Source organism: Theropithecus gelada, chromosome 10 (genome assembly GCF_003255815.1).
Source record: "Theropithecus gelada isolate Dixy chromosome 10, Tgel_1.0, whole genome shotgun sequence".
NCBI lineage: Eukaryota > Metazoa > Chordata > Mammalia > Primates > Cercopithecidae > Theropithecus > Theropithecus gelada.
In genome coordinates this window covers 12,240,796-12,264,155 of record NC_037678.1, presented here as the reverse complement: position 1 = coordinate 12,264,155, position 23,360 = coordinate 12,240,796, and the positions used below count along the sequence as shown (strand labels likewise).

Here is a 23,360-nt window from a genome sequence, read left to right as displayed (position 1 = left end):
GGCCAGAGGGAGGAGAAGGAGAAAAAGGTGGCTTCATGGCAACCTTTATCCTGCACCTTGGCGTTTCTCCCTCCCTGGCCCACATGCAGGCCGGAAACAGGCAGACCCTGGAGAAGGCTGCTTTGAGAACAAATTATGGATGTCTGGTAATTGGGCAGAGTGAGGTCAGAGCTTGGAATGTGTGGACTTCTCCAATGACCGGTTGTGTTCCTGTGGGCGCTTGTGCTGTAGGCTCTGGGAAAGAGGCCGTGGGGACTGAGCATTCTCAGCCATAACTGTTTCCACAGCTGTTTCTGAAATAAAGCAGAGATGAGAGGAGGGAGGAGAGGAGGGGAGAGAGAATATTTCACTTTGCTATAACACTTTGCACTGCTGACCGAGCGCAGTGGCTCACGCCTGTAATCCAGACACTTTAGGAGGCTGAGGCTGGAGGATGGGTTGAGCCCAGGAGTTTGAGACCAGCCTGGGCAACATAGAGAGAACCCTGTCTCTACCAAAAAAAAAAAAAAAAAGATTATCCAGGCATGGTGGTGCTTGCCCGTGGCCCTAGCTAGATCATTGGAGCCTGGGAGGTGGAGGTTATAGTGAGCTGTGATCCTGTCATTGCACTCCAGCCTGGGCAGCAGAGCAAGACCCTGTCTCAAATAAATAAATACAAATAATACTGCACTAAAGGGGCTTCCGTTGGAGCTGCTTCAGGGGTCTGCCTGATCCATTCTCCTTTAGGAAACCCTGGGGTGAGGGCACCAAAGGTAGGAAGCGGGAAGGCAGTGAATGGAAAGGGATGCTACCCCCTAGAAGGGGGCAGGCCAGTGACTTCAGGAGCTTGTATTTTCTTCTTTTTATTTTTGAGACGGAGTATTGCTCTGTTGCCAGGCTGGAGTGCAGTGATCTCAGTTCACTGCAATCTCCAACTCCCTGGTTCAAGCGATTCTCCTGCCTCAGCCTCCTGAGTAGCTGGGATTACAGGCACACACCACCATGCCCAGCTAATTTCTGTATTTTTAGTAGAGACGGGGTTTCACCATGGTCTCAATCTCCTGACCTTGTGATCCGCCCGCCTTGGCCTCCCAAAGTGCTGGGATTACAGGCGGAAGCCACCACGACCTTTTGAAGGGAATAAAAAACAGAGGGGAGGTGACGAGACCAAGCGCAGAGGAAACCCAGCCCCTTCTTTTGTCCTGGGTCAAAGTCTCCCTGGTCCCTCCCCTCCTTCCTTTTCAGAATCTTTTGCTGTCTAGTCGTGGACACCCCCTGCTCAAGGGTTCTGTGGCCTCCAAAACACTTGCAGACCTTTTTGACCTCACAATAACCTCCTCCCACCAGCCAAGCCCATGAGAGCGTCCCAGTTCAGGCCTTCCTCTTCCTATCTCTTGAGCTACAAGCTTCCCTTCTCACTCCCCCCATAACCTGTGATAGAACTTAGAGGAGTGGATACCTGTGTGTGTATGGGGGAGCAGAGTGTGGAAGGGAAGGGGCATAAGGGGATGTGCTGGAATATTGACAAGCACCTACATCTTCATCCAGGCAGGACTACACAATAGAAAAACGTACACTCAATGCCGGCTGTGGTGGCTCACGCCTGTAATCCCAGCACTTTGGGAGGCCAAGGCGGACAGATCACGAGGTCAGGAGATCGAGACCACAGTAAAACCCAGTCTCTACTAAAAATACAAAAAAAAAAAAAATTAGCAGGGCACGGTGGCGGGAGCCTGTAGTCCCAGCTACTCAGGAGGCTGAGGCAGGAGAATGGCGTGAACCCGGGAGGCGGAGCTTGCAGTGAGCCGAGATCGAGCCACTGCACTCCAGCCTGGGCTACAGAGCGAGACTCTGTCTAAAAAAAAAAAAAGAACAGATCTTATTCTGAAGCAGTTCAGTCATCCTGGCCTCCCAGACACCTCATGCCTGGGTTGTGACCTCAGCTTCCTAAGCCTTCTTCCTGCCTCCTTTCTCTGTTCTCCAATCTCCCTGCCCACTGTCGCCAGATTCACATTCCCCAAGTTAACTTCCATCGTGCCCCTCCCCCAGCAGAGGCTCCTCAAGGTCCAGGTGCTGCCCAATGGAAGTCAGGCGAGTGGGCCCAGAAGGGGTCAGGCTAAGGGGGCATAATGGCTTCTGTGCAGACAATTCTCCCCATTTCACAGATTAGGAAATCAGGGCTCAAGAAGGCCCAGAGCTTGCAGCTAGGGAGTGGGAGTTTTCTGGATGCAAGTCTGCTTCTGCAGGATTAGACTTCTCCAGCCTCAGCCACTGTGACTTGTCTCCCTCCCACTCCCTGTTTGAACCTCCCTGAGTATCTCATGCTAGTTCCTACCTCTTTTGGCCTTTGCACATGCTGTTGCCTCTGCTGGGAATGACTTTCCCCAGCAAAATCCCACTCATATCTCAAGGCTCAGGCTGAGTACCTTTGAAACACCTTCCTTGATGGTATCAGACACATTCCCGCCCTCCTTTGCCCTTAGTTCACACTAGGCCTCTCACACTGGATTCTAGATTGGGGTGAACCACTTGCTACTCTGAGTCCTTCCCCTGACTAGCCCATGAGTCCCTGGAAGCTAAGATTCACACTTCATGTTTGAAACAAGGAGTTATCGTAACAGAGCGCTTACAAGGTACCTGGGACTATGGAGTCAATGTTAGCAGCGTGGGCTGCGGAGCCGGACATCTTTTCTGTGCCTCAGGGTCCTCATCTATAAAATAGGGATCACGTGGCCAGGTGCGGTGGCTCACACCTATAATCCCAGCACTTTGGGAGGCTGAGGTGGGTGGATTACCTGAGGTCAGGGGTTCGAGACCAGCCTGACCAACATGGAGAAACCCCGTCTCTACTAAAAGTACAAAATTAGCCGGGCATGGTGGCGCATGCCTGTAATCCCAGCTACTCGGGAGGCTGAGACAGGAGAATCGCTTGAATCCGGGAGGCGGAGGTTGCAGTGAGCCGAGATTGTGCCATTGCACTCCAGTCTGGGCAACAAGAGCGAAACTCCATCTCAAAAAATAAAATAAAATAAAATAAAATAAGGAACATAATACACTAACCTCACAGACTTGTTGGGAGCAAAGGGTTGGAAATGGCCTGGCACAGGTGAGCCCTCAATGAACTCAGCCCTTGTGTTCATCTGAGGTCTCGCTGAATTCTGGCAACCCTCAGAAACAGGCATCATCACCCCAACATTACAGAGGAGGAAACTGAGATCTGCCCAAAGCCCCCAGGATGTCAATCCTGTGCTCCCAACCCTCCACGCCTGCACCACCTCCAGCCTAGTACCTGGCACAAGCCCAGTTAGCAAATGTTTTTTGTGGCACGAATGAAAAGAACTCAGCAGGTGCCTGTTTGCCCCTCTGGTAGGGGCAAAATTTCCTTGTGATTATTTGGCGTACTTAATAAACTGTATGGTTGATACATTAATGTCACTTCCTTAGAGGCTGTCAGCCACTGCCCACTCCCAAACATTAACCCTCTGAGTAAGAAGTGCAGGAAGAAGCATGATGGGTAGAAATGGGGCAGAGCAGCAGGGCGGGAGGGATTCTCAGATTATAGCTTTTTTTTTTTTTTTTTTGAGACAGAGTCTCGCTCTGCCGCCCAGGCTGGAGTGCAGTGGCCAGATCTCAGCTCATTGCAAGCTCCGCCTCCCGGGTTTACACCATTCTCCTGCCTCAGCCTCCCGAGGAGCTGGGACTACAGGCGCCCGCCACCTCGCCCTGCTAGTTTTTTGTATTTTTTAGTAGAGACGGGGTTTCACCGTGTTAGCTATGATGGTCTCGATCTCCTGACCTCGTGATCCGCCCGCCTCGGCCTCCCAAAGTGCTGGGATTACAGTCTGGAGCCACCGCGCCTGGCCCAATTATAGCTTTTTAGACAGCTTGACTTTCATGTATGTAAACACCTTCATATCCAAAAAGTAAACCAAAAAAGAGGAGGGGGAGAAGCATTAGCTTATTATTACAATTGATGAAATAGGGTAGGCACAATGGCTTATGCCTGTAAACCCAGCACTTTCAGAGACTGAGGTGGGAGGATTGCTTGAGCCCAGGAGTTCAAGACCAGCCTGGGCAACATAGTGAGACCTCATCTCTACAAAAAAATACAAAAATTAGCCAGGCATGGTGGCACACACCTGTGGTCCCAGCTACTAGAGAGGCTGAGGCAGGAGGATCCCTTGAGTCTGGGAAGTTGAAGCTGCAGTGAGCCATGATTGCACCACCGCAGTCCAGCCGGGGTGACAAAGCAAGATCCTGTCTCCAAAAAAGAAAAAGAGGAACTATACTTTTCACTGTAAAAGACATATAAAGACCAGCTCCTTATTACTTTCTCTCAGGGCCTCTAGCTGATAATTTCCACTCGCTGTCTGATGTCAGGTTGTCCATCCCAGAAGGTCCTAAGCTCCAGGGAGGCCAGGGGCGGGTTGGAGCGGCCTCTGCTGCATTCCCCCAGCACCTCATTCAACCAAGTATGGGTGAACAAAACGGCACTTTGCAGGCTGACCAAGTGACCACTGACTCCCGGCTGCCACCTAGCCCCAAGGCCCGGGCTCTGCTTACCACCTGCTATTCCAGGGCCTACTGGCGTTTCCTGGCTTTGGGTAACACACCTGAAACCTGATGCTTGTAAAGGGGACCCCACCTTTACATGGGCCTCACACAGCAGGAAACCCTCCACCAGGCCATGAGCCTGTGGGTCACTGGGTCTTGACGGCCAGCACTGGAAGGGGCCTTGAGCTACGTCCAGGATTTCAAAACACCCCAGGGGAACCTTCCAGGGCCTTCCACCCGCTTCCCTAGTAGACCTATTAGCCTATTAGCTTTGCTCTTGCCTCTGGATTGAGACGGTGGCAGTAATGGCTCTTGGCTTAACGAAAGGAAGTAAACTGTGTTGGGTAAATGCAGACTGACAGATTCTTTTCCAAGCTGGTGAGACCAAGGCAGGTGAGGCTGAGCGCTGCCCTTTTATCAAGGCTTGGCTGAAGGACCTTGCCCAGGGTCACTATTGGAGCTCGCTCCAGCACCCTCCCTCATGGAGCCCCAGGGTCAGCGGTGGAGAGGATCACAGCACCTCCACAACCCACACAGCGAGATGGCCTGGGCTCAAGTCTTGCCTCTGCCACCAGAGCTGTGACTGTGGGCAAAATATTTTACAGCGGGACCAGTTTCTTGTCCGAAGGTAGAGCTATTAACAGGACCTAACTCAGAATTTTTGTGTGGATAAACCATGTGTGAAGAGCTTTTAGGGCCTTGCTTCTCAAAGAGGGGTCCCAGGCCATCAGCACAGCTGGAGTGTGCAGGGAGAAGCTCTCAGCCCCACCCCACCCTCTTTACAAGACCCCCGCGTGGCGTCTGTGTGCACTCATGTTTTCAAAGCCCCCTGGACACCCCAACCACAGCCCAAGTGTTGTGAACGTGGCCCCAGTCACACCTGCCTCCAGGGCGAGGGCTTGTTCCTCACTGACTGTGCTGATCCCAGCAAGACCCACTTCTGGTTCTGCGGGGAGAGTCCCAAGGGCACAGAGGTGGACAAAGGGCTGCCTCCATCACTTTATCTTTTCTACTTTATTACTTCAAATTAACAACCACAATAAAGCTCAAAAAAGTCCAATATTTACACAGGAAAAAAGTACAAAATTCCCCCCAAAGTTCTTCAGTATTTTTTTTCAGTTTTTTAAATTACAAAGTAATAAAAAGCTTTGCTCTTTAATTAAAAAAAAAAAAAGGAAAAAGGGGAAACAGAGGTAAATAAATTAGGAAAACACACACACGGAGAAAACAAACAAAAATAAAATAAAATAAAAACAAAAAGAGGTGTTAACTAGGAAGGATGAATTAATCCAAAACCCAGCCCTGACCCCAGGCTCCTCCTCAGAAAGGTGGAACCCAGGGAGAGGGGGGACCCCAGGTGACTGTCAGGACCAGGGAAGTAATTTATAACTCAGCCAGATGCCTTCTGGAAGTAGTCTCCATGGATTCTGCCCTAAAACCAGGAACGGAAGATGGAGCTGCCACCGGCTGATGATGGGTTGAGGGGGATCGGTGGCAGTGAGGACCCTCTGAACTCTGAGGGATGCGGAGGTCACCGCCCACCCCCATGTCCTTGTTAGTAGACACACGAGAACGGGAATTTGGGCTGGCAGGCGGGGCAGGCCGTGGCACCTGCTGTCCTGGGAAACACAGGTCAATACATCCACACACGCACACAAGGGACGCCAACCCCCACAACCTCCCCATCCACTCCATGGAGAGGCAGAGGGGGAGCCTGGAGGCCAGGGGGACACTGGAAAAGCCCAGCACAGGAAGTCGGCCACTGTCATCTCAGAGTGGGTGGGGCTGTGCGTATCTCCTGGATTGTGAGGCTCGGGAAACTCGGTGGGAACTGCCTTCGACTGACCACACCACTGCCTGGTGATGCTCGAGGGCCGGCTTTGGCTCTGGGACCTGTCACTTCTCCGACCCGGACCCGACCCGTTCCTCTCCGGGCAGGTGATGGGTGGGGGCAGGAACAGGAGGCCGGGCAGGGCCGTGGCGTCTGGCTCCTGTAGCCTGATGTTGTCAGGGGAGCATCTGGCAGCCTGAAGGTTGGGGATAGCGGGCACCACAAAGGGGCAAGAATCCTCAGTGCTGAGGGCATCTCATCTTCTTGCCATTGGCAAATAAATCAAAGAAACAAACTCCATCGTCGGTTTTGTGCTGGGTTTTTTTGTTGTTCTTTTGAGTGGTTTATTTTTGCCATCTTTTTTTGTTTTTTTAAAAGAAAATACAGTGAAGACACTAGAAGGGAGAAGGGAGAAGACAGGTGAGGTGCACAGCTGTCTCTGGCTACTCTTTTTTTTTTTTTTTTTTTTTTGAGATGGAGTCTTGCTCTGTACCCCAGGCTGGAGGGCAGTGGCACAATCTTGACTCACTGCAATCTCCACCTCCCGGGTTCAAGCGATTCTCCTGTCTCAGCCTCCCAAGTAGCTGGGATTACAGGCGCCCACCACCACACCTGGCTAATTTTTGTGCTTTTAGTAGGGATGGGTTTTCACCATGTTGGCCAGGCTGGTCTCGAACTCCTGACCTCAAGTGACCTGCCCATCTGGGCCTCCCAAAGTGCTGGGATTACAGGTGCGAGCCACTGCACCCGGCCCCCGAACTCCTGTCTTCTCGTCCTTTGGTCTATCTCCCTCTGAACCCCAGAGCCTGGCTCAAGGCCCAGCACGCTAGGAGATCCACCTTCATGTGACAGAAATGGATTATCTCCCTCCTCTGCCCTCCTGGTGAGCATCTCCCCACCCCACCCCACCCCACCCCCAAATATCTGTCCAGCCAGCCATGGACAGCCTGGTTCCTGGGCCTGAGATCTGAGGAAGGCCTGTCCTGTTCATGCCTCCTCTCTGTGTGGATGAACTCCTACAACACAGACGACACACAGATTGTCCCAGTGTGAAGTCGAGTCCCCTGACGTGTCGGGCTACTGCTACTGCCTACAAATGGACACACGTTCCCCAGACAGCTAAGATTACACCCTCGACAAGCCCAAAGAGCCCCTGCCACCTCCCCTTTCCCAAGCCAGGTCCCAGAGTGGAGCGTTTCCATGCCCCGCTTCAAGGCCTCGTGCAGTCAGGGAAGAACCGGGAGGCTCACGCTGGCCAGAGGGCCTCTCCCAGTACTACTACAGAGGCCGAAAAAGGGCTCCCTTGCTTCCTCCACAGTCCTGTTGTGAGTCTTGTGCAGGAATTAACTTGCGTAACAGCCCAGAGGCTGAGACAGGGCTGATGCCGTGGGAGAGGTCAGAGTGTGAGCCCGTGGCCCCATCTCTGCTGGGAACCAACCTTCCAGAACATTTTTTTCTTTTTCCTTTTTCTTTTTTGTTGAGACAGAGTCTCGCTCTGTCACCCAGGCTAGAGTGCAGTGGTGCAATCTGAGCTCGCTGCAAGCTCCGCCTCCCGGGTTCATGCCATTCTCCTGCCTCAGCCTCCTGAGTAGCTGGGACTACACACGCCCGCCACCACACCTGGCTAATTTTTTGTTTTTTTGTTTTTTGGGTTTTTTTAGTAGAGACGGGGTGTTGGCCAGGATGGTCTCCATCTCCTGACCTTGTGATCCGCCCGCCTCGGCCTTCCAAAGTGCTGGGATTACAGGCATGAGCCACCGTGCCCGGCCTCCAGAATATGTTAAGGCAGAAGGAGACAGAGGGCTGGCCGAGGGCAGAAAAAGTTTTTCCAGCAGAAATTAATTCATGCGGGGTCAGGCCTGAGCAGAGAAACCGTTGGCCCTGAGCCAGGCAGGCTCCGAGGTTTTAAATTCCTTGACGCCCCTTAGAGTTCTGGGGCACCTGGTACCATCTGCCACTGCCACTGCCACCCACCCCTTACAACACATTAGTCTCTTTCTGGGGCCTGGGAGCTTCTAGGCCGGCTGGGCTGGTTGCATCTGCAGCAGTCATGAACTCACCTAAGCAAACACTGGTCCAATGGGGGCTCTCCTCACTTCCCGAGATGGTCAAATGGCACACTTGTCTTTTGAGGGAGGAAAGGGAGAGAGACGGAGGGACAAGCTTCAAGTCAAGTCCCTCAGCTGCTGGCGATAGAGATTTGGCAAGTCTCTCCCCGCTGAGGAGTTCTACCCCCACCCCCACCTCCATGCAGCCCCTCAAGCTGAGGGAAAGCCTGTGTGATTCCAGTGACTCTAAGATGTCCCTGTCTGTAGGTAAGAACATTGCCCCAGGAGGCAAACCTGCTACCTAAGTAAATGGCCAAGGAGGCTTCTCTCGCAGGACTCCCTCCTCACCCACAGGCAGGAAGACGAGGGCAGGGCTCCCATCCACCTCTGCCAGGCCACCTTCCCTGGGCAACTACAGATTCCCCCTTCCCAAGTGTCCCCATCCAAACATGGCCCCAAAGTGGACGGGACCTCACCGCCCCTACACCCCATGCTCTTGCCAATGCTCACGGGGGTTCCTGGGCGCTCCCTGATGTCAGGGAGTAGGAACACCTCATCTCTGAGCCCCTGCTGCCCACCCCGGCTGGGCCGCTGGCAGTGAAGGCTAGAGCCCAGCCGTGGCACTTGTCAGGGAATGTTACTGCCCTGAGCCTTGGTGAATGACTTTGCTCAAGAGGGCTCATTAGACCTCAGAGGATTAAATGAGGCCAAGTCCCGGCTCAACAGAAGGGGTTCACTCTGAGGCAAGCAGCGTCGACGGGGAGGGAAGAACAGAGCCGAGGCCTGACCTCACCCTGGGGGGTCTCTAGCTCAGTTGTGAGGCCCAGAGGGACTGGCAGGGGGGCAGCTCACCTGTGAGGCTGGGATCCGGGACACCTCTTGCCGCCCAGTGAGGTCTGAGGAGGAGACGTTGGCGGGCGCACCCCTGTGCAGCCTCATACTCACCTTCCTCTCCCGGTCGACCCGTGAGATCGCTCTGGGAGAAGTATTGCCTGGAGAAAGAGGCGTGGAGAGCCACCCTCAGAGTGGGCACAGAGCCCCCCACCCACCCTGAGCCCAGCCCACTGCCTGAGTCCCTGCTCACCAGCTGGCTGGATGCGGGAGGCTGGCGTGGAAGCCACGGGCTCGGCGGCACTGCGGAGCCGGTTGGCAGTGGCCCCCGTGGGTGGGCCAGGGGGCAGGGCTCGGGTCGCGGACCCCCGTAGCTGCCCCATCCTTTCCTCGCGCTCGTGTTCTCGCCGCTCCCGGTCCACGTCCTCGGGGTTCCGGGCTGCACCCTGCAGGGATGCAAGAAAAGACACCGGTCGGCCCCAGAGGCCAGGGTGTTCTGGGCCCAGCAGCCCTGCGGGGCACAGCAGGGGAGGGAGGCCGGGTAGGTATCTCAGAAACCCTCTGCTCCAGCCTCCCCTACAAGCACGGGAAGCCATGACCCCCAATCACACAGCACAGAGACACGAAGCCACACAACCACCGAAGGAAGGAGAAAGCAGGAGTCTGGGGGCAGAGGGAGGTCAGTCTGCTCTGCTCTCCCGGGATGGAGCCAGAGCCAGGACAACTAATGCCCCCAGGATGATCAAGAGCACCTCTTGGCCCTCCTGGCCTGGGGCTGGGCCTGCCCTGGCCCCCCTCGGTGTACCAAGAGCCCTTAACTACTCAAGGTTGCCAAATCGGGTAGGGAAGCTGTTTAGAGGCCTCTAGCAGACTGGCTAGGGGTGTCCAGAGTGGGAAAAGGACAGGCCCAGAGTCACAAAACTAGTGGAAGTGGGCCAGGACTCAGACCAGGGCTCCTGGTACGCAGCCAGGGGCTCTTTGCACCAGGGAGCTGTCCTGCCCCTGCTGGGACCTGGCAATGGCTTCTGGCAGGTGCCGTGGAGGCCACAGCCAGGAGGCCCAGGGAACCCACACACACACCGCCTGCCTTGGGATGGGCGCTCAAGGGGAGCTGGAGAAGAAAATGGGGCCATGTGCCCCATGGAGGAAGAAGAGGCCCAGCAGGCACGGCTGGAGCAGAAGGGGTGCCCTAAGCCCCCAGGTGCCGGCTCTATAGCCACTGCTGCCCCTGTGCAGGAGGAAGTGAGAAGGGGCCAGAGAAGAGCGTGTGTGGGGGCAGCGCCCGACTGCGTTACCTAGTTCATCCCGGGGCCGTCCGCAGGGAAGGGCAGGGGGCTGGCAGGAAGGGGGCCGCATCTGTGGAGGAGAGAGCTGCGGGCTGAGTGGGGGGCCTGCTCATGGGCCACAGGGTGTGGTTCCTGCAACCCATGTCTCTCCCAGGAGACTAGCCAAGAGGTGGCGGTGGGCCCTGTCTTTAAGCAACTCCAGGAAGTAGCGGCTAAGACCAGAATGATCCCTAAATCTTAGTGAGGCACCAAGGCCCAGAGAGGCCTTGTGACCTGCCTGGGGTCGCACAGCTCAGGGCAGAGCTAGGGTCTGAACCCAGGCCTTTGCCACCTAGTCCCACTCTGCTCTCTGTACCCCAAGAGGTCACTGTTCAGAGCCTTGCCTTAGAACACTCTAGAAGACGCATCTTCCCATCCTCCCACCCAGAAGCCTCTCAGGCAGGCCTGGGACCACCAAGGCTCTAACTCCTGACCTCTGGTTCTCACCCTGGGCTCCCATTCAGTTGCAGGCTGGGAAACAGTGACTCAGCCAGAGCCCCAGCAAAGCCTGGGGAGGAACACGAGCTGTGGCATCTCTGTGCTGAACCTTCTGCGGGCAGGGCCACATCAACCCTGCAAGGCAGGTCAATCTCATTTCCATGGTTGGGATGCAGAGGCTGAGTGACTCACTCCACGGTGTGGAGCCCTGCAGCCAGCAGCCAAGAGGAGCGCTGGAGCCCCTGCCCTTTGTGAGCCCAAAAGGCTCAGGCCATTGCCAGCCCGGAGGCAGGAAGTGGGCGACTCTCCATGGTCCCATCCATCCCGCAGGACGCAAGAAACACACAGCAGGGAGCTCTCTTGGCCTTTATTGCCCACAGAAAATGCAAAAGATCAGCAAAGTCACACGAGCATCCACCTGTCATCATATGGACTTCTGTCCTTGGCTGTGTTGAATTCCTTCCCAGCCGGCTGACTGGACCTCGGAACACAGTGGCTGTATGTGCTGCGAGTGGCTTCCAGGCTCCAGGGATCCACAGATCCCAGTACCCCGGTGCAGAACGCCACAGGCTGTCCTGTCTACTGTCGGGCTGGCATGGGAAGGGCCCGGCCTCAGGGTGAAAGTTCCCATTGCATGTTTTCCAGGTGCTTCTGCCAGAGGACTGCTGGAAGTGGTTCAGCTCACTACGGTGGCCATGGCAATGAGTCAGTGATTGGCAAAGGATAAGGCTGTGGGCACCTCTGCCCAGCTTCTAACTTCAGGGCCTGACTCAAGAGGGACTCCAGGAAGGCGGTCAGAGCAGCAGCAGTGGATGGAGAGGTGCTCCTGGCCTGCTTGCAGAAGAGATCTTGCTGGCTAGACAGTCTTGCGAGACTCCGTAAGGGAGGCACCTAGAGCAGTGACGTCCGTAGAACGTTCTGGATGAAGGAAATGGTCCCGTCTGCCTTGCTGGATGTGGTGGCCACTGGAGTGCAGGGGCGTGATCTCGGCTCACTCCAACCTCTGCCTCCTGGGTTCAAGCGATTCTCCTGCCTCAGCCTCTCCAGTAGCTGGGATTACAGGAACACACCACCATGCCCAGCTAATTTTTTGTTTTTGGTAGAAATGGCTGGTCTTAAACTCCTGACCTCAAGTGATCCGCCCTCTTTGGCCTCCCAAAGTGCTGGGATTACAGGCATGAGCCATCATGCCTGGCTGACATTTCCAGTCTTGATTAACTTTAATTCATTAAAAACGTGTCGCATCTAGCCAGTGGCTACCATCCTGGACAGTGTCAGTCTAGAGAATACAAAATCCATTTTTGGAGTTGTGCTGAGCTGGAGGGCCAAGCCCATCACGAACCAGACTTGGGAGTGACTATCTTGATGAGAAAGTACCCAGTGCCCAATGCCCTGTGGTGGAAACAGCTGGTCCCAGGTGCTCAAGGCCATGGGCCCCATTTGGAGCCAAAAGGTCTAGGGTGAAATCAGAGAAGACGCCCCCTGCCCATATCCTATTTCCAGCCCTGCTGAAAAGGGCAACCAAGGCCTCTCCCTCTCTGCCTCACCTCTGTCTCACTCCTTACTGAACAAGAAACCCAGAGAGAAGAAAAGCCGACCAACGTGCTGACCTTGCCTTCCAGAACACAGCCTTGGTCCTAATCATCTAGCAGAGCGGCTGAGGACCCTGCCATGAAAGAGGCACACCAGGATGAAGCAAGAGGAGGTGTTTAATGAGTTCAAGTTCAACAGAGGCCGCTGACGGGGTCTGGCCGTGAGTCTGTCCTGGGACCCGTTCCCACCAGGCCCCTTGTGGGCAGTGACCACCATCCCTCCTTCAGGCTGTCCTGGCCCTCAGGTGGCTGGCTACTTCCCTAGGATCCCATGGCAGGGCCTTTTCCATCATGCCCTCCACTGTGCTGCTATCTCTTGGAAACAGGGGGTCATCCCATCCTCCCAAGAAACACTTCCTCAGGCCTGGCCCCGATGGGCTCAGGCACACCTGGTGACATCAGAAATGGGGCCCTGGAGTCCAGACCACAGGCCAGTAGTTTTGGGGCAGCTCCTCCACCTCCTCCACCTCCTCCATGGGCCTATCTGGGGGGCTCTGGGTGCCCAGGGGCGCCGGGCACCTGGAAGGGACAAAAAGAGCACAGCTGAGGCTCAGCCTCTTGCGCTCGCTGATCAAGTGGCAAATTTTGGAAAAGCCAGGCCTCAGAGGATCCTTACCAGTAGGTGGGTGAGTACGTGGGCCCGGCACAGGGACAGGGGCGGGGACAGAATGGTCCCTTCGCTGTCACAGGGCTGTCATGGGGCTGAGCCTGGCTAGAGGAAGCCCCCTTTTCCAGAAGAGATGTGAAACAAGACATATAATTTCACAGATTCCAGAGCCCTGGGCACGGCCGACCAATGCTGCTCCCCACTCAACCCCACCCCCGGGACTCTTAAAAGAGAGAAACAGAACTGCCTAGCCAGACCCAGGGTCCCATGACCAAGAAGAAAGCAAGCACCATGACTGGGTCCAGGCTGGCCAGAGGGGCCACAGTGCAGGTAGCCACCTGGGATGTGCAGAATAGGAGCAGGATGGTGTAGGCAGCGATCAGGGCGGCGGGGGACACCACCAGCACCACCCACGCCCTGCCACGGGCACCCAAGAGGGACCCCAGGTGAAGCCAGGTCCTTCTTGTTTCAGCAGGAGGCAGCGCCCTGCCTGGGCCCTGCTGCCCACGGCGGCACAAGCTGTCAGCACGGATGAGGCAGGAGGGCTCCAGGACCCCAGTGAGGTCAACCACACTGTCCAGCTCATACCTCCCGTCTGTCGGGAGCCCCACCCGCCACTGGCTCACTCTGGCCCTCTGAGTCAGGGCCTTCCCCATCCAGTCCCCTAAGCCCGCCTTGGCCTCCAGGTGACTCACGAATTTCAGCATGTTCCAGTCGAAGACGTAGTCATAGGAGAAGCCCTGCCGGTGGAAGAGGTTGCGGAAGAGCTGACGTAGGTAAGAGTAGTCGGGCTTGTCGTCAAACCGCAGGGAGCGGCAGAAGTTGAGGTATGTTGAGAATTCGGCTGAGGAGGGGTTGCAGGGGACAGAGAAGGCAACCGTGAGGCCCACGCTCCCAGATCCCCTGCAGCCAGCACTGTCCTAGCCACCCACTGCCCCACAGATACTTCCAATCTAAGAGAGGCAAGAAAAGGAGGCAACAGAACCACGGCCTTCCCTGGCCTGCCTGTGAGCAGAGCCTCTGCCACTTCTAGAGCAAGGGAAGACCTGTGAACTGTGGCCAGGAGCTTCTGCCAGGTAGCCGGTTCCAGGAGCCATGCCCACAGCTCTTCCGCTGCCCTCACCAAGCACCCGGGGACCTGCAGATCAATTGCTGCCATAAACTCAAAGGACTCAAGAGCCTGACGGACCTTCCAACACAACCTAAACAAGAGGAGAAAAACTTCCATTTCCTCCTCAAAAAGCTGGGGACAGGGCCCTTGGGAGATGAGGCAGGAATGTGGGCTGGGGAGCAACAGGTGTAACAGCCAGGCCAGGGAAACTGGGCCTTCTGGCTGTGCCAAGGGGTGGCAAAGAGCCAGGGGTTACTGCTCAGGTGCCAAGGGCTGTGGGGCAGCCCAGTATGGGCTTTGTTGTTGTTGTTGTTTTTGAGACATCTCACTATCATCCAGGCTGGAGTGCAATGGAGCAATCTCGGCTCACAGCAACCTCCACCTCCCGGGTTCAGGCAATTCTCCTTCCTCAGCCTCCTGAGTAGCTGGGATTACAAGTGGGGCTAATTTTTGTATTTTTAGTAGAGACGGGATTTCACCATGTTGGTCAGGCTGGTCTCGAACTCCTGACCTCGTGATCTACCTGCCTCAGCCTCCCAAAGTGCTGGGATTGCAGGCATAAGCCACTGCGCCTGGCCCTAGTGTGGGCTTTGTATGGCCTCACCTTTCCCTTAGACAGTGCCTCAGGGACCCCCAGGCATGTCCCCTCCCACTGAGCTACTCACAGGGATAGCCTTTGCAGAGGACCTCAATGGGTGTTGACATCTTCTTCTCGCTGATCCGCTCATACTTCTGGCGCTTGGTGGCTGCTTTGAGTCCCTGCCAGGGCAGGGAGCCCAGGTTGAAGTACATGAGCACGTAGCCCAGGCTCTCCAGGTCATCTCGACGGCTTTGCTCTGCACAGAGAGTCAAACACTAGGTGAGGGACAGGGGTTCACTCAGGGCCCTAAGTCATCCTCTGGGTCATGCTCCTCACCATGCAAACCAAGACCCTCCTGCTCCCCCCATCAGATGTTGCTCACTGCACACATTTTAAACAGGCACTGCTATTATCTTCCTCCTACAGAGAAGAAGCCTAAGGCAGGGCCTTCTCAACTTAATTTGGGCCTAGTTTTTCCAGCTCAGGCACTTAATCATTCAATGACCATGACAGGGCACCTACTGCCCCCTTGCCTGGCCCACTCTGTGGAGAGGTCACAAGCTTCAGCATCAGACAGGGCCGGGGTCAAATCCAGCTTTGGCATTCGCTAAGCTGCATGACCTTAAGCAACCCGTGTTAAACCTCTGAGCCTGTATTTCCCAGCCTGTACCAACAGGGCAGAGGAGGAAGCAGGGCCAGCTCGGCTTACAAAGGGGAAGACCCGACTGTGCAAGAACAGGGATTAAGTCCGAGCTTGGGGGCAGATGGGGTGGGGACTTTCTCACTAGAAAAGAGCCTGGGGGCCTCCATCAAGGTAGAGGGTGAGAGGGCTCCAGAGAGCCAGGCCCTGGCCAGCGGCCCCGGGTGCACACTGCTCCAGGCCTGGCTCCCTCACCAATGCCCAGGTGCGTGTTGATGGAAGCGTAGCGAGCTGTGCCGGTCAGGTTCTTGTTTTCCCGGTAGGGAATGTGCTGGTGGGTGCGGGCGTCCCGGTACTTCTTGGCCAGGCCGAAGTCGATGATGTAGACCAGGTTGCCCTTCTTCCCCAGCCCCATGAGGAAGTTGTCGGGCTTGACGTCCCGGTGGATGAAGTTCTTGGAGTGGATATACTCGATGCGGCTGATCTGGGGAGGAGGGGGCCATTTGTTCAACAGAGGGGCCCTCGCCCAGTGCTCTGGGCCAGGCAGGGGCTGGGGCCACAGAGGTAGAAAACGCACACATGGTCCCTGCCCTGGGAAGGGAGAAAGGTCTGCCTTCGACCATGAAGGATGATTAAGAGGCAGGCCAGAGAAGGCCTCCTGGAAAATGTGACATCAGGATGAACTCTGAAGGGGGAGTTCACCAAGTTGGTTGTGAGACAAAGAGAGTACTGCAGGAAAGCTGATCCAGAAATGAAGAGTCTGCTAGAAAGGCAACTGGTTCCCCATGGAAGGCTTGCCTGCCTGGCCCCACACTCACAGGACTCAGGGAGCCAGAGAGGCAACAGATGTGGGGGAGGGGCAGGGAGGGAGCACGGGGCAGCCTAAACCAGGCAGAGGTGACAGAGGCAGAGCACAAAAGACAGGGCTTCCGAAGGATGCCAAACTCAGACAGGCACATGGCCCTCTTTTCTTTGATTTTTTATTTTTATTTTTTAAGATGGAGTCTCGGTCTGTTGCACAGGCTGGAATGCAGTGGCAAAATCTCGGCTCACTGCAACCTCTGCCTCCAGGATTCAAGTGATTCTCCTGCCTCAGCCTCCCGAGTAGCTGGGACTATAGGTGCGCACCACCACGCCCAGCTAATTTTTTGTATTTTTAGCAAAAACGGGGTTTCACCATGATGGTCAGACTGGTCTCAAACTCCTGACCTCAGGTGAGCCACCCGCTTCGGCCTCCCGAAGTGCTGGGATTACAGACTTGAGCCACCTTCTCAGGCGAGTTTTTTTTTTTTTTTTTTTTGAGGCGGAGTCTCCCTCTGTCGCCCAGGCTGGAGTGCAGTGGCCGGATCTCAGCTCACTGCAAGCTCCGCCTCCCAAGTTTACGCCATTCTCCTGCCTCAGCCTCCCGAGTAGCTGGGACTACAGGCGCCCGCCACCTCGCCCGGCTAGATTTTTGTATTTTTTAGTAGAGACGGGGTTTCACCGTGTTAGCCAGGATGGTCTTGATCTCCTGACCTTGTGATCCGCCCATCTCGGCCTCCCAAAGTGCTGGGATTACAGGCTTGAGCCACCGCGCCCGGCCTCTCAGGCGAGTTTTTAAAACTCAAAGTAATATCCATGCACATGCCATGGCTTCTGGCTCTGGTCCCAGGTTCAGCACAGCTCAACATCTCCTGCACCTTTCTTGGGTTTCACACCACGAGGGGCTCTGGCAACCCTCTGCTCACACACCTTCAGCCTACGTCGCAGGACTTAATGCAGACCAAGACTAAAACCCCTGTACAAGATCTTCATGTTCCATTCCAAGTTCAAAATTCTACAGTTTCGTGTGTTCAAGAGGCTTTCCTCCCTATGCTGATGAAGGGCTTGGTACTTAATGGCCTGTTAGAGGGGTCTGGTTTGGCAAAGCGCTGAATGGCATCTCACCTAATCCACTGGATCCCTTCAACAACCAACAAACGAGAGACTCTCACATGAGGCCACTGAGGCTCAGAGGGGTTCGGCGTTCACCTACAGTCACTGGTCTGGAACACGACCCAGGTCTATGTGACCGACCGCAGGCTTTATAAATTACCCAGGGCAGACCAGACGCGGTGATCATGCCTGTAATCCCGTGTAATTCCCATCTTGGGAGGACAAGATGGGAAGACTGCTCGAGGCCAGGAGTTTGAGACCAACCTGGTCAACACAGTGAGACTCCCATCTCTATTTCTTATAATTAAACAATATTTTTGAAATAAATAAATAAAACTACCCCAGGCAGAGTCCCAGGCCCTACCCCAGGAACCTGACTTGGAATGTCTGGAGTTGGGCCTGAAATCCACATTTTAAATAAACACCTTGGCTGGGCGTGGTGGCTCACGCCTGTAATCCCAGCACTTGGGGAGGCCAAGATGGGTGGATCACTTGGTAAAACTCTGTCTCTACTAAAAATATAAAAATTAGCCCAGCGTGGTGGCAAGGCCTATCATCCCAGCTACTCATGAGACTGAAGCAGGAGAATTGCTTGAACCTGGGAAGCGGATGTTGCAATGAGCCAAGATCGCACCACTGCGCTCCAGCCTGGGCGACACAGTGAGACTCTGCCTCAAAAAATAAATAAAATAAATAAACACCTAGAATTCTATAGCCAGTGGCCAAGGTCTCCTGGCGCAGGCCCGTCCTCTGGCATCCTCTGGGGGCAGGAGGCAGGGCTGCTATCCTGGGCCCACAGGCATCTGGCTGGGGATGGAGGGGACGGGGACTCACCATCTGGTCGGCCAGGAGCAGCACCGTCTTGAGGCTGAACTTGCGGGAACAGAAGTTGAACAGGTCCTCGAGGCTGGGCCCCAGCAGCTCCATGACCATCACGTTGTAGTCGCCCTCAGCTCCGCACCACTTGATGGAAGGGATCCCCACTGGGGGTCAAGCGGAGGGCCTCTGTCAGGGGTCAGAGGCAGCCAGCCACGCCCAGCCCGCCCTGCACTCATGGCCACCCACCCCCACCCGGCGCCCGCTACCGCCCACCCTGCGCTCACCACCGCCCTGCATCATCTTGTAGAACTTGCTCTCAATGTGCAGCTGGGGGTGCTTCGTCTTCACACACTCCAGCTTGATGGCGACTTCCTCACCAGAGGCGATGTTGGCACCTGCCCGGGGTGGGGAGGCAAGGGACCAGGGTCACCCTCAAAGGCCAGGCAGTCCCAGGCACCCCACTAAGCATTTCTGAGATCTGGCGTGCGCTGGGCCCGGGGTCATCTGCCCTTGAGGAGCTCTTGGGGGAGGCTGGGAAGTGGGCAAAGGAGCCCAGGCAAAGGTTTTCTGCGGGGAAAGAAGGTCAGCGCTGCGAGGGACAGAGGTGACACACAAAAGCTACCAAGGGCCACAGGTTGGGGCAACAAGGAGGCCCGATGTGAGTGGGGCAAGGGGCAGGGATGCAAAAGGCTCACAGACCACCTAAGGGAGGGGACTGAGTCCTGGAGCTAATTCGGGCAGCGGTGTCTGTAGGTTTGAGGTGGTGGCACGTGCAGAGAAGGGGCCCAATGGGGCTGGGCTGCCGAACACACCAGAACAAGCCAGGACCACCCTGGCCTGCAGAATGAAGACGGGACAGCCACAGCAACCCCTCAATCAACGCTGGTGCCTTCAGAGGCAGCCCTGCACATTCTAATCCAGTGCCTCATTCAATTCTCACTCCCTAGTTGTAGAGATGAGAAAACTGAGACCCAGCTCAGGGTCACATGACCTGTAAATGGCGGCCTTGAGCGTCAACCCCGGCTCTGCTGGCCTCCAGCCTAGGTCAGAGGTCCCGCCTGCACCTCCGCCTCTCCCCCAGTGCACTCCTGGCTTCTTAAGGGGCCCTACGAAAATACCCTCACACACACTAAGGTCCCGCTCTCTGCCTGGGCGCACAGCCCAACTCAAGAAGTCACAAGAAAGACCAAACCCAAAGTGTACCTTGCCTCAGTTTCCCTAGCTGTATGGGGTGGATGAGATGTAGGGCTGGGACTAGGCTGGGTGACAGGGTGTCTCCTTCTTGGGGCCAGCAGGGAGCCCAGTAGCAGGAGGAGGACACTGTTGCACACAAACAGGCCAGAACAACCCCCAGGGACACAGCTCCAGGAGGAGTTCAAGACAGGAGAAAAGCAGGACCTCACATCAGAGGAAAAGATGAGACTATTCAGTAATAATGCCCCTGGAACAACCGGCTGGCGATCTGACAAGACACCATGGCTCACACCACAACCAGGGGAAATCTCAAGTAGAGGAAATGTTTGCATGTAAGAAATAAAGGTGGGGGTGTGAGTTGGCACAGCCCCTGTGCACCTCTTGAGTGAAGCTGAACATAAACAAACGCTCGCCCAAGCAACCCCAGTCCTGACTGTACGTCCTTCAGAAACATGTGTGCACCAGGGGGACAGGACAAGGATGGACACAGGAACAAACAGCCCAAGTGCCTGGCAGCAGAAGAATGGGAACAGTGGTGCAGGCACCCGGGAATCCCAGGCAGCAGTGAAGAGGAAAGGATGCCTGCTTCACACAAGGACCCCAGTCCCAGGGGTGCACTCCTCACAGCAGCCAGAGGGTGGAAACAACGAACATCTGTCACAGACAAAGGGATGAACGGAATGCGGTGACTCCACACGGTGGAATGTTATTCAGCAATAAAGAAGAATAAAGCACCGATACACACTATGACACAAGTGCACCTTGAAAACATTCTACCCGAGGCCAGGCATGGTGGCTCACGCCTGTAATCCCAGCACTTCAGGAGGCCGAGGCGGACGGATCACAAGGTCAGGAGATTGAGACCATCCTGGCTAACACAGTGAAACCCCGTCTCTACTAAAAACACAAAAAATTAGCCGGGCATGGTGGCGGGCACCTGTAGCCCCAGTTACTCGGGAGGCTGAGGCAGGAGAATGGCACGAATCCGGGAGGCGGAGCTTGCAGTGAGCCAGGATGGTGCCACTGCACTCCAGACTGGGGCGACAGAGCAAGACTCCGTCTCAACAAAAAAAAAAAAAAAAAGAAAGAAGAGTGTGAGCACAGCTCTACTTGTTTCCATATCAAAGCAGGCAACAAGACAATACAGACTTAAACATGAAAGAAAGGAAAAGATGAAATGTCAGACGGTGGCTCCCAGGGAGGGATACCTTATGCCATGCAGGTGTTCTATATGTATTCTTTGTATCCACTCAACGTTTAATAGGAAGTAACTATGAAATGTTAGAAGAAGGGAGAATTGCCTTATAGCCTTGGGGTTAGGCAAGGCTCTTATTTTTATCCCTGATTCAAAATCCTGAAGCCATTTAAAAAAAAAAAAAAAAGAAAAAGAAAAAGAAAAAAAAAGCTCCTTCCTCTCCAAAAAAAGAAAAAAGAATCCCTTCTGCATGGCAAAAACACCAGAAATAAAGTCGTAAGAAACATACTCACTTGCAATTCTTATCACAGGCGAAGAGCTAATATGTAATGAGCTCCTACAAATCAGTCGGAAAGAGACTCAACAGAAAATAGGCCAAAGAATTTGAACACACACTTCACAGAGAAAGAAATCATTAATAGAAAAGCCTTACTCATAGGGAAAGATGCCCAACCTCCTTGTAAGAGAAATGCAAATTAATATGATCGTGAAAGACCATGTTTCACCTAGGATTGTCAAAAGTCTCACGAGATAACACACCCCTCTGTCAGCAAGACTGTGGGGTGGTTGAGCACTCCTCTCAGGTGTTCCAGGCGTGAACTGCTGAGTCGCCACTGGAGGGGGATTTGACACCACTCAGCCCTGACCAGCAACCCCGCTTCTGGGAGTTTACCCGACATCCTAGCATGGTGCAAAACAAGGCAGGGACAAGGCTGTCGGCTGCACGCTGTTTGCAACAGCAGAAGCTTGGAAACAACCCAAATGTGCCTCATGGGGGGCGGGGGGGGGGGGGGGGGGGGCGGATAAAAAAAAGAAAAACCAAGCCAAAAAACCCAAGGGGGGGGGGGGGGGGGGGGGGGGGGGGCGGGTGCTGATTAAATAAAGAATAACCCATCCATAAAACAGAATACAATGGAAAAAGAATGAGGAAGCTTTCTCTGCACAGAAGTGGAAAGATCTCCAAGATACAGGAAGTGAAAAAGCAAAGCACAGAACAGTGTATATTCCACGCTCTCATTTCAGTTGTCTTTAAAAAGGTGGGGAACTAAGTATCTGTGTTTGGCTCTAGCTACATAAAGAAACACTGAACAGAAACATGACTGTACAGGGCTAAGTGGGTCAGGGAGGAAGAAGGGGGGACGCTTCACTGGATACTGTGTTATAAGTTGCAATTTCTTTCAACATCTTTATTGAGATGTAATTCAGATAACTCTTCAATTGACTCACTCAAAGTGTGCGACTCACTGTTTTTAGTATATTCACAAGCTTGCGCAGCCATTACCACAATCAATTTTAGAACACAACCAGCCCTTAGTATCAGCATCTGCCGTGGGTTCTGCATCTGCCGATTCAACCATAGATCAAAAATACGTGGGGAAAAAAATAACAATACAACAATAAGAAATAGGTTGGGCCGGGTGCAGTGGCTCACACCTATAATCCCAGCACTTTGGGAGGCCGAGGTGGGTGGATCACGAGGTCAGGAGATCTAGACCATCCTGACTAACATGATGAAACCCCGTCTCTACTAAAAGTACAAAAAACTAGCTGGGTGTGGTGGCAGGCACCTGTAGTCCCAGCCACTCGGGAGGCTGAGGCAGGAGAATGGCATGAATTCAGGAGGCAGAGCTTGCAGTGAGCCGAGATCGCACCACTGCACTCCAGCCTGGGCAACAGTGCAAGGCTCCGTCTCAAAAAAAAAAAAAAAGAAATAGGTTGGGTGCAGTGATCCACATCTGTAATCCTAGCACTTTGGGAGGCTGAGGAGGATTACTTGAGTTCAGCAGTTCGAGACCAGCCTAAGCAACATAGTGAGACCCTATCTCTACAAACAATACAAAAGTTAGCCAGGCATGGTAGCACGTGCCTGTGGTCCCAGCTACCTGGGAGGCTGAGGCGGGAGGATTGTTTGAGCCTAGGAAGTCAAGGCTGCGGTGAGCTATGATCACGCCACCACACTCCAGCCTGGGTGACAGAGCAAGACGATGTCTCAAAAGTAAATAGGTAAATAACATAAAAATTAAAAATACAGTACAATAACTATTTACATAGCATTTACATTGTATCAGGTATTATAAATAATCTAGAGATGATTTAAAGTATATGGAAAAGGCCGGGTGCAGTGGCTCATGCCTGTAATCCCAGCACTACGGGAGACCAGGCAGGCGGATCACGAGGTAAGGAGTTCCAGACCAGCCTGACCAACATGATGAAACCCCATCTCTACTAAAAACACAAAAATTAGCCAGTCGTGGTGGCAAGTGCCTGTAATCCCAGCTATTTAGGAGGCTGAGGCAGGAGAATCTCTTGAAACTGGGAGGAAGAGGTTGCAGTAAGCCGAGATCACACAACTGCACTCCAGCCTGGCGACAGAGCGAGACTCCGTCTCAAAAAAACAAAGTATATAGAGGATGCGGATAGGTTATACACAAATACTCTAGTTTTTTATATTAGGAACTTGAGAATCAGAGGATTTTGGTATCTGAGGGGGATCCTGGAACCTATTCCCCACAGGTACCGAGGGTGGGGGGCTGTATTTTCTTTTTGAGACAGGGTCTCAATCTGTCACCCAGGCTGGACTGCAGTGGCACTAACACAGCTCACTGCAGCCTCAACCTCTGGGGCGCAAGTGAGCCTCCCACTTCAGCCTCCCAAGTAGCTGGCACTACAGGTGCCAGCCACCACACCCGGCTTTTTTTTTT

General features: G+C 54.4%; 1 protein-coding gene across 8 annotated transcripts in view; it reads right to left on the bottom strand.

The window, feature by feature from the left end:
• Window positions 1-5,528: 5,528 nt before the first annotated feature.
• The window catches only part of LOC112632879 (casein kinase I), a 48,367-nt gene continuing 30,535 nt past the window's right edge, over window positions 5,529-23,360 (bottom strand). For 3 of the 8 annotated variants that reach the window (XM_025399009.1, XM_025399008.1, XM_025399006.1), the window contains exons 3-11: window positions 18,554-18,664; window positions 18,285-18,433; window positions 15,792-16,020; window positions 14,982-15,152; window positions 13,901-14,049; window positions 9,497-9,689; window positions 9,265-9,404; window positions 8,425-8,489; window positions 5,529-6,759 (exon numbers count right to left, since the gene is read on the bottom strand). In XM_025399009.1, the coding sequence (XP_025254794.1) occupies window positions 8,457-8,489; window positions 9,265-9,404; window positions 9,497-9,689; window positions 13,901-14,049; window positions 14,982-15,152; window positions 15,792-16,020; window positions 18,285-18,433; window positions 18,554-18,664 (1,175 nt within the window). In that variant the 3' untranslated portion in view covers window positions 5,529-6,759; window positions 8,425-8,456. Of the gene's footprint in view, window positions 7,381-8,335; window positions 8,490-9,264; window positions 9,405-9,496; window positions 9,690-11,358; window positions 14,050-14,981; window positions 15,153-15,791; window positions 16,021-18,284; window positions 18,434-18,553; window positions 18,665-23,360 lie in introns of those variants that run through there. The other 5 variants (XM_025399004.1, XM_025399005.1, XM_025399010.1 and 2 more) reach the window with 4 other exon arrangements.